Genomic DNA, 15386 nt, shown 5'->3' on the forward strand with positions numbered 1-15386 from the left:
TGGAACAAAAGGTTTGGCAATTGTCAATGATGGAAAATTACCCATGTGTATATCTGGTAAATAAAAACTATAATAAAAAAAAATGTCTGAGGCTAGGTTTGAACTCAGGTCCTCCTGACTCCAAGGCCGATACTATACTTCACCATCTAGCTTGCCCCCACTTAAGAGTTTGATGTAATTGTAAAGGCTATTTCTCCATCACTTTCCTTTGATTCATGGAAATGAATCAGAACTTTTTATATCTTGCTATTTTAGGAAAGCCATTTGCTAATTTTTTCTTAAGTTTTAAGGATAATCACATATTCAAATGGAAATATTTTCACTTTATTTCCAATGCTAATTTTTCATGTCTTACTATTGCTAAGATTTGTAAAATTGCTAATAGGAAAGCCAAAAATACAAAATCCTATTAGGAATACTATGTACTAGATTATTTTTTCAAATACTTTTACAAATCATAATATAAGACCTTCTATTCCTATATTTTCCCCATTAAAATAAGTATTAATCAAAAAAGTTTTCTATTCATTTAGTAATATAATCATAATTTTCACCACTTGTTGAGGAAGTGTTTCATAAAATTTTTTTTCTTGGAATCATTCTATGATCAAAAAGTATCTTTAAATCTTCTCTCTCCATCTCTGCATGGTATTTATAAATGTTTCATTCTAATAACTGTTTGCATTTCAAGTATCTCCTGTCTTCATATAGCATGTATTCTGTGGATTAAAGATTCAAGGTCTATGTGTCTCATTTTGTAAATGTCTTTTTCCAATTTGTTATCCTTTGTTCTTCTTGAAATCTAGCATGAACCTAAGAACTTGTTGATTAATAATTTTTTCATTTTCTTGTAGCACATACATTAGCATTTCTATTATTGTACTAACTATGAGGAACTTTTAGCAGTGTTGAATTTGAGGTTTTTCCTTTTGAACTGATCTATTATTTTTTGAAAATATACCTATTATGGGCCAGAACTCTGGTACTTAATATAGTTCCACAAGACTCACACCTATGATAATGTAATTATAATATAGTATATAACAGCTAGCAGGGACTGAGAGCCAGATTCATTCACTTTATCTCACACCACTGTGGTGGCTGGCCTCCTGCACTTCTTCCACTGAGACCAAGACCAGTCTGAAAGACTCTCCAGAAAGCTGGCCCAGCCCCCAGGCAAGGAAACTAGATTGATAAGGAGATAATAAAGGATTTTGACTTTAACAGCTGGCTATTCTCTAGATTACCCTGCTGAAAAGAAGACTGCCTCAGAGACCTCCAGAAAACCAACAAGAACACTACAACCCCACCTCCCTCCACACACACTCACAAAAAAAAAGTCCACTCAAGCTTATATTCTTTTTGTAGCTTGTAGATTATTTCTAATTCGGTTTCTGACTACAGTCTTATGATTTATCCTATAATTCTATCACTTAAGTCTGTGTCTTTCCCAACAGTTTGGACAATTCAATGTGCATCTTTTTGGGGGAGAACTTGTATTTCCTGCTGCTCCACAACTATGTGCAATTCAAAGTATTGTGTGCTATTTCTTGCATTTTTGGGTCTTAGATTTTTTTTTTTAGTAATATAATTTATTCTCTTTATTCCATCTCTTCTAGTTTTCTTGTGCAATTTATTAATATGATAGATATTTACTTTTTAAGCACTGCCACTTTCATCTGGTTGTCTTTTATCTGTGGGAATTGAGTGGATCACGTCAGTTCCATTTTGTGACTCATTATTATCATCTAGCAAAATTCTCTTTCTATTTAGTTATGGGTCTAGTCCAATTTCTGTCCTATTAGGGAAATTTATTGCACTATTTAAACCTAGCACTGTGTATCTGAGAAGCTGGATCATCCCTACCTATTACTTAGAGATCTTTAATTATGGACCCTACATTATGCTGACCAGAAATCCAGTCAGATCCAAATCGTTGCACTTTTTTCACAATTATACATCTCAAGAAACCTATATGTCTTATTTGAAAATTGACATTATATTGGTCAACCAGTTAGTGTTTTATTGTTCCTTTGATTGACCACAGATACTTGTGGGGAGTGGAACGCTGGTTTTTTGCTGATTTCAAGGAAATTGTTTACTCTCTTCCCAATTTGGAAAGTCCCTAATTTTTCCTTTAATTAAAAATCATATTAATCTTGTATCTTGGATTACATTCTGACATTTTCTTCTAATGCACAAAAATCTGTGTCCTCCTATATTTGGGGTCCAATGCTAAGCTGAGGAAGTATAGTCTTAGTTTGATGTCATTGGCATGCATTGCTTAATAAATCAATATTCTTGAAAGCTTGAACCTCTGTTTCCTCAATTATTTCAGACTTTGCCTGTTAAATATCCAATGAGAGAACAATCTTTGTCTTTTTTATAACATCCTTTTCCACCTCTCATATTTTCTGGTATTTTACCTGATTCAAATGATATTAAGTATTTTCAATTGAATCAAGTGTTACTTTGTTCATATTAATTTTTGGTTAGTTCACTTACCTCCCCCCCCCCCTTTTTTTTTTTTTCTATTTCTATGGTGTTTACATGTTCTTTTAGGGCCCAGAGAAAAGTGATTGAGGAAACTAACTTCATTCAATCTTCTCAACTGAGACATACAGGTTTAAATCCTAGCACTATTTGTATGACTTTGGAATATCAAATAGCATGAGCTGGTTTTCTCATTAGTAAAAAGGAACTGAACAATGTGGCTTCTAAAGTTCCTTGACATTTTAAATCTAGGATCCTTGACAAGCACATATCCCATCTCCCATTTATTTACCTTCTTAAAAAAAATGGTTAACTCACTTAAAGCCAATTAAAGCTAATGATCAACTGCCTAACTAAATTTGTTATTCATGCCTATTAGTGTGGTAATACCGGAAATCATGCAAAAATTTCAGTAGGTGTTGAAAACTGTAAAACTGGGTAATTTTAAAGAATCCATACAACATAAAATCTTACTCATATTATAAGGAAACTGATTTTAGCTGAATCATAAACCATATTAATTATAAAGTGATATGCTTTGAGGAAAATTGGAATCCCTTGTAGGCACTAAGGTGGATAGTAGAACAGAAAGAAATATAGAAGGAGAGGAAGCATATTTTTCTCCAAGACATGACAAAATCAATTAGTGACAAATTTTGACTTAATGACCAAAAACATTTGAATAAGGAATAAATATAACAGAAGCATTTTTCCATTCACTAAAATCCCAGGATTACTCTCCACTATGAAGTCGCTGATGTCTGACTAGAGTTGAACTATGCCTAAAAGCATTTCCACACTGATTACATTTATAGGGTTTCTCTCCTGTATGTATTCTTTGATGCCGAGAGAGGTTTGCATGCAGTCTGAAGGCTTTCCCACATTCATTACATTCATAAGCTTTCTCACCAGTATGAATACTTTTGTGTTCAGTAAGCTGTGTATGTAGTCTGAAGGTCTTTCCACATTCACTGCATGTGTAGGGTCTTTCTCCAGTATGAATTCTCTGATGTTGAGTACACTGTCTACTCTGACGGAAGGTTTTCCCACATTCATTACATTTGTAGGGCTTCTCTCCAGTATGAAGTGTCTGATGTCGTTTTAATTGTTTACTCTGACTGAAAGTTTCCCCACATTCTTGACATTCATAGGGTTTTTCTCCAGTATGGACTCTTTTATGTTGAGTAAGGTTTGCACGACGACTAAAGGCTTTTCCACATTCATTGCATTTATAGGGTTTTTCTCCAGTATGGACCCTCTGATGTCGCATAAGAAGTGCACCATCTCCAAATGCTTTTCCACAATCAGTACATTTATATGGTTTTTCTCCAGTATGAATTCTCTTATGTTGAGTAAGTTTTCCACAAAGTCTAAAGGCTTTCCCACATTCATTACATTCATAAGGTTTCTCCCCAGGATGGATGCTCTGGTGTTTAGTAAGGTGTCCATGCAGTCTGAAGGCTTTCCCACATTCATTACATTCATAGGGTTTTTCTCCAGTATGGATTCTCTTGTGTTCTGTAAGACTTGAACTTCGACTGAAGGCTTTTCCACATTCATCACATTTGTAGGGCTTCTCTCCAGTATGGATTCTTTGATGTTGCTTAAGGATTGCGCCTGTACTGAAAGCTTTCCCACATTCATTACATTCATAGGGTTTCTCTCCAGTATGAATGCTTTTATGTTGAGTAAGGCTTCCACGAAGTCTGAAGGCTTTCCCACATTCACTACATTCATAGGGTTTCTCCCCAGTATGGACTCCTTGATGTTGCTTCAGGAGGGCACTCATGCTGAAAGTTTTTCCACAATCATCACATTTATAAGGTCTTTCTGCTGTATGGACTCTCTGATGTTGTTTAAGGAGTGCACCTTTACTGAAAGCTTTTCCACATTCATTGCATCCATAGGGTTTTTCTCCAGGATGAATATTCAGGTGTTTAGTAAGGTGTCCATGCAATCTGAAGGCTTTCCCACATTCACTGCATTCATATGGTTTCTCTCCAGTATGAATTCTCATATGTTGAGTCAGATGTGCATGTAATCTGAAGGCTTTCCCACATTCATTACATTCATAGGGTTTCTCTCCAGTGTGAATGCTCTTATGTCCAGTAAGGCTCCCACGCAGTGTGAAAGCTTTTCCACATTCATTACATTTATAGGGTTTCTCTCCAGTATGGACTCTTTGATGCTGCCTTAGAAGTGCACCCTTACTAAAAGCTTTTCCACATTCATGACATTCAAAAGGTTTTTTCCATACACAAATTTTCTGATGTCTAACTAGGTGTGAACTAAATTGAAAAGTTCTTCCATATAGATTGCATCCTTGGGATTTCTCTCTTACAGAAACTTTCTGTTCTGTAACAAGGACTGAATTCAGACTAATTTCATTACATTTAGGGGCAGTTTTTCCTGGGATAATTTTCTCCCGGGGAACTGTCATTTGACTTCCAAATGGGTCAACATGTTTCCAGGTATCACTTAGTTCAGAGTACCAAATAACACTTTTTGGAAATCTTTCCACTGTCACCTGGGACAATTCCTCTTCAGAAGTGCCCTGCTTAGTTTCATGCCTGATCATCCCACCTGAAAGAAAAACAAAAAAGAATAATATGATAGATTAAACAGAGAGGACTTGATTATAAACAAATATCAGAATTATGGAGGCAGAATTATGGGATCAGAATCCATGTCCAAATTATTGTTAATAGAGGCCCAACTAGTTTCCTGGGATTCCATATCTTATGTCATATCAAGTGATCATGGACAAGATCACCAACAGAACCTTACATAAGCAGTAATTTCATGTTTATTAAGAACACTACATCAGTCCTAACTTTCCTACAACTTCCCTAACAAAAATCTGAGCTTATTTGTAGTTATGGAAATTCTTGTTCCATCTAACCTTCTGGATCAGTGACAAGGGCAATGTGTGCAACTAATATAAAGTGGCTAGAGGCCAAATCACTGGTGACATATAAAACTATATTTTGTATTACATGAAAAGTACATCAAGAATTTATATATAGTGACAACATAGAAAGTCTGATGGGGATGATTTGGAATAAAAATTTGTAGAGTACTCCAACAGTCTTCTAATTTGTTTTCTCATCTTTGGTGTCTTTCCTCTTCAACCTATTATCCCCTTAGCCACCAAATTTATATTTCCAAAGCACAGATCAGACAATGATACTCCTTTGATCATAAAATTCTAGTGGCGTTCTATTGTCCCTAGGATAAAATATAAACTACTTTTTCTGGTTGCTTAAAGTCTACCACAATTGGGTTCTAATCTATAAGATTAGATTTTATATGAATCCCACATTTTGATGTCATGTTGGATACAATGCTGGACCTGAAGTCAGGAAGATCTGAGTTCAAATTTAGCTTCAGATACATACTAGCTATGTGACTTTGATGAAGTCATTTACCTTCTGTTTGGCTCAGTTTCTTCAACTGTAAAATAGAGGCAATAATAGTACCTACCTTCCAGAATTATGGGATCAAATGAGATAATATTGATAAAATGTTTAGCACAGTGCCTGGCACAGAGTAGATACTGTATAACTGCTTATTTCCTCCCTTTCTCCCTTTTCCTTCCTCTTTCACACATTACATTCTGATTAACCTGAAACCATTAATGGAATTATTGGCTTCCATACTTGATCAGAAAATCATAGCTGAATATCTCTGGAATGAACAAGATATTTGTTCTTCTATAGTCTGCCTTTTTTTTTTTTTAAGCAACAGCTGGTTTGCATATCCTCCTCTTCTGCAATTAGCTTGTTTATTCCATTATCCTTCTCCCACATATAGATATCCTATGTATAGTCAGCTTCTACATGATATTGTCTTTTATATATATTCTATTATCAGTACTAATAAAACCTCTTATTTTATGTACTTTTTTGGCTGCTGAGCATAAAGAAGTTAAGAAGCTCATTCTTTCTACTAGATTAGAGATTATAGCATACAATAGAGGACTAATATGGATTTAATAGTTATAGATTGGGAAGTTCTTGGAGACTAACCAATCACTACTGCAACATGAGCTCTAGAGTAGTTGATGTTGTTTATATTCATGGATGCTACAGCTGGACTATAAAGAGGGTGGATATCAAAAGTGGAATACAAACAAATAAATCCTGGCCTTTGTCCTGAAAGGTATGGGGCCCTGTACCCAGTCTGGACAAAAATACTGTTGAGTTGCTCATGGAATTATGAAATTGTCCAACCATTCTGGAAAATAATTTGGAATTATGTCTGTTTTTAACCTGTGACTTAGCAACCTCATTACTGAGCATATAGCCAAGAAAACCAAAGACAGAAAACAAAATATAACCCATACAATATACTCACATGCATTCTTTGTGATTGCAATAAAATTAGAAGCAAAGTAGTTGTCTATAAAATTGAAAAATGACTGAGGAAATATTATATTAATATAATAGAATGTATTATAAGAAATGCCTAATAAGGAATTCAGAGAAATGTGGCGAAACTACATGAAGTGATGTCATAAAGAAAGCAGAACCAAAAGAATAACATAAGACAATGACTACAAATGTGTGTGTGTGTGTGTGTGTGTGTGTGTGTGTGTGTATGTGTGTGTGTATGATATATATTTTATAGAAAAGTCAGAACATGAATATGGAATGCAGTAAATCCTGTCAGACTTGGTCTCTATTGGTTAGCTTTACTGAAATGTTTTTTTTTTTTTCTAAGAAAGGGTTCACAGTTCCAGTTGTTTAGTGATGAAGAGAGCCATCTACACTCAGAGAGAGGTGGTTCACAATATAGCATTATCATTTTTTTTATTGTTGTTTGCTTTCATTTTATTTTCTTATTTTTTTCTGATTTGATTTTTCTTGTGCAGCAAGATAATTGTATAAATATGTATGCATATATTGGATTTAACATATTTCTTTTTTATTTTTTATTAAATTAAAATATTTTTACTTACAAAACATATGCATGGGTAATTTTTCAATACTGACCCTTGCAAAGCCTTCTGTTCCAAATTATCTCCTCCTTTCCCCCACTCCCTCCCCTAGATGGCAGGTAGTTCAATACATGTTAAATATGTTAAAATATATGGATTTAACATATGTTTCTACCATGTTTAATATACAATGGACTACTTGCCATTTAGGGGAGGGAGTAGAAGGGGGGGAATGGAACACAAGGTTTTGTAAAGGTGAATGTTGAAAAACTATCCATGTATATATTTTGAAAAATAAAAAGTTTTAATAAAAAGAAAGAAAATTTTAAAAAAGAGAGAAAGTTCAATGAATGTGTGGGAAGTGGTGATAAAATTGTAGGGATTGGGAGAGAGGGGAGGAGAATTAGGGGAAACAACTACGACATAAAATAAAAAAGCAACAGTGTTTATAAGCCTTTGGAACCAATAACAGCAATAATCAAGTCTGTGTAATGCTGAAATAAAATCAAGAATAATATTTGAGAGAATTCATGTTAAATGACCACAATCTTTTCTACAAATATAGGATGCTTAAAGGAGGATCTTAGCATTAGAAGTACTATAAAATATCTCATGATTAAAGACAGCTTATAGCCTTGAAGGTCTCCCTTGTTTTGCAATAATGGATTAGTGTTGAGTAATAAAATTAGGGAAAAAAGTACACTTGGTTGTCCAAAGGCCAGCTAATCAGGTCTTTTTAAAAGTTGTGTCCACAAAATTAATAGTCCCTTTTTGCTAAATAAATATTACAAAAGCACAATTGAAAATAATTCCTTTTGTTGTTATGAAATTTCTTAATTTGTTTCATAATTGCTATAAATATGGCCTGGAAGTAGATTTAGAGAAAGTTCTTATCTATCATCTGGAGTATTACAACAGTCTCCTAATTTGTCTTCCCATCCCTGGTCTCTCTCCTCTCCAATCAATCATTGACCTAGTGGTTAAATTGATATTTCCAAACCAATAATGTCATTATTTTCAATTTTTTTTTTCTGAGGCTGGGGTTAAGTGATTTGCCCAGGGTCACACAGCTAGGAAGTGTTAAGTGTCTGAGACCAGATTTGAACTTGGGTCCTCCTGAATTCAGGGCTGGTGCTCTATCCACTGCACCACCTAGCTGCCCCCCATGTCATTATTTTGATCAAAAAATTCTGGTGGCAAGTCATTATTAATCAGAGAAATGCAAATTAAGACAACTCTGAGATACCACTACACACCTGTCAGATTGGTTAGAATGAAAGGAAAAGATAATGCAGAATGTTGGAGAGGATGTGGGAAAACAGGGACACTGATACATTGTTGGTGGAAGAATTGTGAGTACATCCAGCCATTCTGGAGAGCAATTTGGAACTATGCTCAAAAAGTTATCAAATTGTGCATACCCTTTGACCAAGATGTGTTACTCCTGGGCTTATATCCCAGAGAGATCTTAAAGAAGGGAAAGGGACCTGTATGTGCAAGAATGTTTGTGGCAGCCCTCTTTGTAGTGGACAGAAACTGGAAACTGAGTGGTTGCCCATCAAGTGGGGCTGAATAAATTGTGGCTATGAATATTATGGAATATTATTGTTCTGTAAGAAATGACCAACAGGATGATTTCAGAAAGGCCTGGAGAGACTTACATGAATTGATGCTGAGTGAAATGAGTAGGACCAGGAGATCGTTGTATACTTCAACAATAATACTATATGATGATCAGTTTTGAGGGATGTGGCCATTTTCAACAATGAGATGAACCAAATCAGTTCCAATAAAACAGTGATGAACTGAACCAGCTACACCCAGCGAAAGAACTCTGGGAGATGACTATGAACCACTACATAGAATTCCCAATCCCTTTATTTTTGTCTGCCTGCATTTTGGATTTCCTTCACAGGCTAATTGTACACTATTTCAAAGTCTGATTCTTTTTGTACAGCAAAACAACTGTTTGACATGTATACATATATTATATTTAATTTATACTTTAACATATTTAACATGTATTGGTCAACCTGCCATCTTGGGGGAGGGGGGGAAGGAAGGGAAAAATTAGAACAAAAGGTTTGGCAATTGTCAATGCTATAAAATTACCCAGGCATATATCTGGTAAATAAAAACTATTTAAAAAAAAATTCCCTGTGGCTCCCTTTGCCTCTAGGATAACATATCAATTCCTTTGCTGGGCATTTAAGATCTCCTATGATCAGGTTAACTGGGGATGAACCCAAGAAAGTTATAAAAAGAAAACAAGATATAACATATACTTCTCTATTCATAAAAACACTTTATGATGAAAAAAAAAAAAAGGTTGCCTATCAAATTAGTAGGGAAAACTGTTGATCAATCCCTCTACCTGCCACAGATTTTTAAGATAATAAAGCATTTTCTAATACATTTTGGCTAAATGCAGAGTGAAGCTTGTTTTCTCACAACTACTACTTAGAATAATGTTCATCTGCTTGCTTTTCTCACTCACCTGGAGAATTACCTCTTAGGATATCTCTCCCTACCATCCAAGGCTCTTCTCCTTGTTCCAAGTGAGAAATCACATCTGGCTTGGAAATATGATATCCTGCTCAAATGGAAAGAAATGACTTAAGTGGTTTTTCCTGAGGACTAAGAACTATCCCCCAAAGTTCCATGCCTTTGTGCCTCAGAACTTCTGAAAGATGAAAAATGCAGCAATAAATACAGCATAAAGAAAGTACCTATTTCTTATGCTACAAAGTATAGACCTTTCACCTGAAAATCAGGAACATCCTATTTCTCTGCCAGAAAGAGATTAGGAATCTGATCATCGAACCCCAAATTTCTTCATGGATAAACATTTCAGCAACTTCACAAGCTTTGAAAGAAAGATACTTTAATGGACAAACTGGTTCTAAATCATGAGAAAACTCTACTTACCCAATGAGACCAGATTCCTATAATTCTCTAGCATTACATCTCTGTATAGATATTTCTGACCAGGGTCTAGTTGCCCCCACTCCTCCTGGGTAAAGTACACAGCCACATCCTTGAATGTCAATGATTCCTGAAATGTCAAAAAATTCTTATTCAATATAACTCATTGACATGGCTTTGGGGGCAACTAGGAACTTCAGCAAAAAGACAAGATTACCTGTCTTGATAATGTTCAAGGATTTGAATACAGAATCAGGTATCACAGAATGGTTAAAATAGGTTCTTGTCCTACTTCTGACTCTCAGCAAGTTACTAAACCTCTCTAGATTTGTTTCCCCCTTTAAAAAAATGAGAGAAATTTTGATGACCTCTAAGGTCTTTTCCATCTATAATCTATGATCCTACAAATGTTCCAAATTAAGTAAATTATCATAATCCTTACTATGTACTTACTAGTGATCCTGATCATATAGGAGATACAACAGAAAAATGAGACAGTCAGTATTCTTAAAGAGTAAACATTATTTCCGCCCTGAAAGTAAAATACACATATGGCACAATTGAACATGTAAAACAATATTGGCTATGAATTGGTCCAACAATTCTGGAAAGCAATTGGAACTACATTTAAAAAAAATCGCTAAACTGTGCATACCCTTTGATTAAATATTATCTCTCCCAGCCAAAGTGATCAAAGACCAAAGGAAAGGATATATTTACTATATATACATATATATGTATATGTATACATACATATACATAAAATATTTATGACAGCATATTTTTGGTTGTAGCAAAGAACTTGAAAAGTACTTATCAACTGTGCAATAGAGCTCAATAAATTACTATCGATGAATGTAATAGAACTATACTATAAAAATGATAAAAGGGACTGATTCTGAGAAACCTAAAAAGATCTGACTTATGTAAAGTGACAAGAGCAGATCCAAGAAGAAATACAATGACAATATTGTAAAGGAAAAACAATTTTAAAAGATTTATGAACTCTTATCAATGCAGTAAGTTGATCACTGCAGACCACTGATGAGGCATGTAGTCTACCTCTTAGCAAAGAGATGGCAGACTGTAATTACAAAATAAAACAATCTTTCAGACACAACCAAACTGAGAATTTGTTTTGCTTGACTATAATGATTTGTTATCAGGGAGGCTTTTTGTTATGGGATTTGAGGGTGTATGAAAAGAGTTTGAGAATATGGTGGCAGTTGGTGATACAAACTTAAAAAGGGCAAGAATTTGACTTGTGATTTCATGGGTTAGAGAGCTCCTAGGGATGAATTTCCTACACCAAGCTAACTAAAGTGACTTTCTAGGCTGGAATAGACATTAAATGTCAGAAGAACCCCAGTCTTTTTAGCTCCAAGGCTAGCTTTCTATTCACTATACCTCTCAGTGATGAAAAAAAAAAAAAAGACAAAAAATAAAGTGTTAATGAAGCATTTTCAAAATACACAGGAAAAAGAGATTAGAAGATTGAAAAAAAAACCAAGCAGGGTAGTGTTGGTACTATTGTGTTAAATTTAATGTAAACATTAAAAAAAAGGAAATTGATAGTTTTTTGTATATGAGCTTTTCTATTACTCGTAATATATGGAAATGTTTATAATTGTCAAGATTTTTGAAAAAGTTTCCCCAAAGAAAACACTTAAGTATTATCTGTCATGTGCAAATGAAAATATATAGTCAGATAACCAGCAAGCTTTTTAAAAATTCAGTGTCTTTTAAAATCACAATTAGTCTAATGCATAAACGCCTGCTTTCCCAATCTGTTATGCTGTCAGGCCTATGACTTGCTTTTTCAGTTATACTGACATGGGTTGGTTCTCCAATTTTATTTTTCTTTATCAGATTGATTTTTTTTTTTACTCAATTTGACTTATGTTGCATATGCAATTCTAAGTCTATTACATCATAATATTTCAATATATTTGCTATCCAACTTAATTATCCTTTTGTGATTCTATCATTTGTTAATACTTCAGCTTACAGTTCCAAAAGAATTTCTATCCCTTAGATATTTTATGTCAAGAGAATTTCTATACTGTATTATAATTCTTAAAACAAGATTCCTTTTTCTGTTCAGGGATTAGGAAGGAAGAAAGTACCTGATCGACTAAGAATGATGAAGGTGCAAGTTACACATTTTGCAGCAGGGTAGTGCACTAAGTCGGAGGCTCTAATCAGGCCTAGGCTTTATAATAGAGATGGGTTCTTCTTGTAATTTAATTGGAAGAGCTATTTCCTCCACTATGGGAAAAAGTACAGAATTCCATAGTTTTCACTCATGCTAGGAGTATAAATGGGAGGAAGGCAGGTAATGAAGAAGGCTGAGGAATATGAATCTTTAAGCTATGGGCTAGGTGGATCCGAGTACTGGATTATAAGGGAGTAAGGAGTAAGGAAACAACTGAGATGTGAAGTACCCCAACTCATATGGAGATAAGGGAAACTTAGTATAAAATCTTAGTTGTTCTCAATAGGGATTCAAATGGGTAAGGAATCCTAGGGAATCCCTGAAAATAAGGAGTAAAGACCTTCATGGGCTATAATGGGACCAGATTCCCCAAGTTAAGGAACTCCCTCTCTGTGCCCTGCCAATTGATGGTAGCTTTAGGCTGAGAAACTTAGGCTTAGATATGGGTAAAGAGAGATAGGGCTGCATACTTCAGTAGTGCCTTATTCCAGACAGACAGGGGTATTGGAAGTGATACATGGTTCACATTTAGCATGTAAGCATGGGACACAAGGGCAGGTCATGGACTAGAGGTGTCAAATTCAGGGTAAGCTTTGGAACTTCAGAAAGTGAATAAAGCACTGGACTTGGAAATGGAATCCTATCTCAATCATTTATTGGCCATGTCATTGGGCAAACTGCTTAACATCTTTCAGTTTTAGTTTTCTCATCTGTAAAATAAGGTTAATAATAATACCTACTTCACAGGTTTGTGAGGATCACATCAGACAATATCCACAAAGCTCTCAGGTAAAAAAAAAAAAAAACCCAGTATAAAAAAGCTATATAAATGCTAGATATTATGATTAGAATCCAAATTATTATTTTTGTTTTTTCTATGCTCCCCCCACCTTTTTTTCCCCTCTGGTATGAGAAGGGTGTGTGATGCTTTCAAATCAATGTGAGGGGATTTGTGAAGATATACCTTCCCTTGCTTCAAATTGCTTACCACATTATAGGAAGCCTTTTGTCTGGATCGGGCAGTGCTAGCAAACCAAAATCTCTCAGAAAAATATACTAGAGACTGGTTTTTGCACCAAGTGCCTCATCTACATGTGATTGGGCCTTTTAATGGAGATGCCACCTTCTAAGAGAATCTTTATGATGGTCAATTAATTTTTTTTCTATGCCACCTGATCCTGATGTTAGCCAGAAAAACTGAATAATCTGAAGGAAATGAATTAGGAAGATAGGTCCCTAGTATAGATCATATAATACTGGGGAACCACAGTTTAGTAACACAGTTTGGAGGTTACTACAAGAGAGAAAAGGAGCTAGACTCCTGCTTGACACATCCAAAATGAATGGATATATATATATATATATATATATATATATATATATAAAACAACCAAGTTATCAAACATTTCCTCTAATGTTATGCTATAGGTTATATGCACTTTATCCTTGGCATAACTTGCCAAGAAATTTGGTTAAGGAATAATTAGTCTTATAAAAACTTACTATAGGGGCATCTAGGTGTTGCAGTGGATAGAGCACCAACCCTTAAGTCAGGAGGACCTGAGTTCAAATCCAGCCTCAGACACTTAATACTTCCTAGCTGTGTGTCCCTGGGCAAGTCACTTAACCCCAATTGCCTCAGCAAAAATAAATAAATTAATTAAAAAAAAACTCACTATACAACTTATCTCTGGTAGATGTGCCAAAAAATTAACTAAATCACCTAAAAACTGGAACTCAGACAATCCATGAGGACTTTTTAAAAAGGAGTAGGGCAGGGGACTAATATTTCACAGAAAAACAAAGCTTTCTGGATCTAAGGCCTTATGAAATGAAAATAGAGAAGGATACACTAGTCTAAAACAAGCTGGGTTACTAGAGAGATGTGAACAACTAAGAACTCTAAAACTGAGTGGCAGGCGCAGAGTCAGGAACTAAGAACAGAGGCATACCCAGATTTTGTGAAAAAGTGCTGAATTGATCAAGATTGGAAATGAAGTTACTGTTGAGGAATAGCTAGGAAAAAAAACAACCCGAACAAACAAAACCTATGCTATAAGAATGTAGTAGAATTTTACTGTTTAGTAAGAAATAAATATGAGGAATTTAGAGAAATATGAAAAGATTTATATGAAATAATTCTGAGCAAAAAAAAGCATAATTAAGAAAGCAAAATATATGACTACATGCAGATCTCTAAAAGGAAGATGAAATCAAGAATAATGGAAAAATCAGTGAGAGTCTTGTAGAAGAAGGAAAGAAAAATACTTCTTCCCTCACAATAAAGAAGTAGTAAACTAGTAGAAAAGAACATTGTACACATTGTTACATGGATTGTTTCAAATGATTTTCCTTTGCCACAAAAGTGAATTCAGTCTGGAAGGTGGGAGAGGAAAAGACACAAAGACACAAACAAAACAAATTTTAAAAAACAATAAAGCATACCCTCCACTCCAACTAAGCTAAACTTTTAGTACTAGTTTCTACAAAGTACAGTTATTCCAGGACTAAGCCTTTGGATATTATGTTCTCTCTGCCAAGAATATTCTTTGTTATCCTCTATAATCATTTAAATCTCACCAGTCTTTCCTCCCTCTGAATTTCTGGTATTTATTTTCTAGCTTATTCTTCTCAATTCTGATGCATACATTTCTCTGTATTATATATAAAGTGTTTTAATATGTTAAAAAGTAATACTTAAAATAATTTTATGTATAGTCTTTTCTCCTAGTGAGACTACAATAGTCTTTCAAGGCAAGGATTATCTTCCATTTCTTTTGTTTGGATTATTGGCTGGGACATGTTCACAAAATG

At 34.6% G+C, this 15386-nt stretch overlaps 1 protein-coding gene across 6 annotated transcripts in view; it reads right to left on the reverse strand.

The window, feature by feature from the left end:
• Positions 1-1619: 1619 nt before the first annotated feature.
• Positions 1620-15386, reverse strand: part of LOC141557458 (uncharacterized) — a 70476-nt gene continuing 56709 nt past the window's right edge. For 4 of the 6 annotated variants that reach the window (XM_074293151.1, XM_074293152.1, XM_074293150.1 and 1 more), the window contains 3 exons: positions 10361-10487; positions 9930-10025; positions 1620-5076 (listed from right to left, as the gene is read on the reverse strand). In XM_074293151.1, the coding sequence (XP_074149252.1) occupies positions 3227-5076; positions 9930-10025; positions 10361-10487 (2073 nt within the window). In that variant the 3' untranslated portion in view covers positions 1620-3226. The remainder of the gene's footprint in view (positions 5077-9929; positions 10026-10360; positions 10488-15386) is intronic. The other 2 variants (XM_074293153.1, XM_074293154.1) reach the window with 2 other exon arrangements.

Source organism: Sminthopsis crassicaudata, chromosome 2 (genome assembly GCF_048593235.1).
Source record: "Sminthopsis crassicaudata isolate SCR6 chromosome 2, ASM4859323v1, whole genome shotgun sequence".
In the NCBI taxonomy this organism is placed as follows: domain Eukaryota; kingdom Metazoa; phylum Chordata; class Mammalia; order Dasyuromorphia; family Dasyuridae; genus Sminthopsis; species Sminthopsis crassicaudata.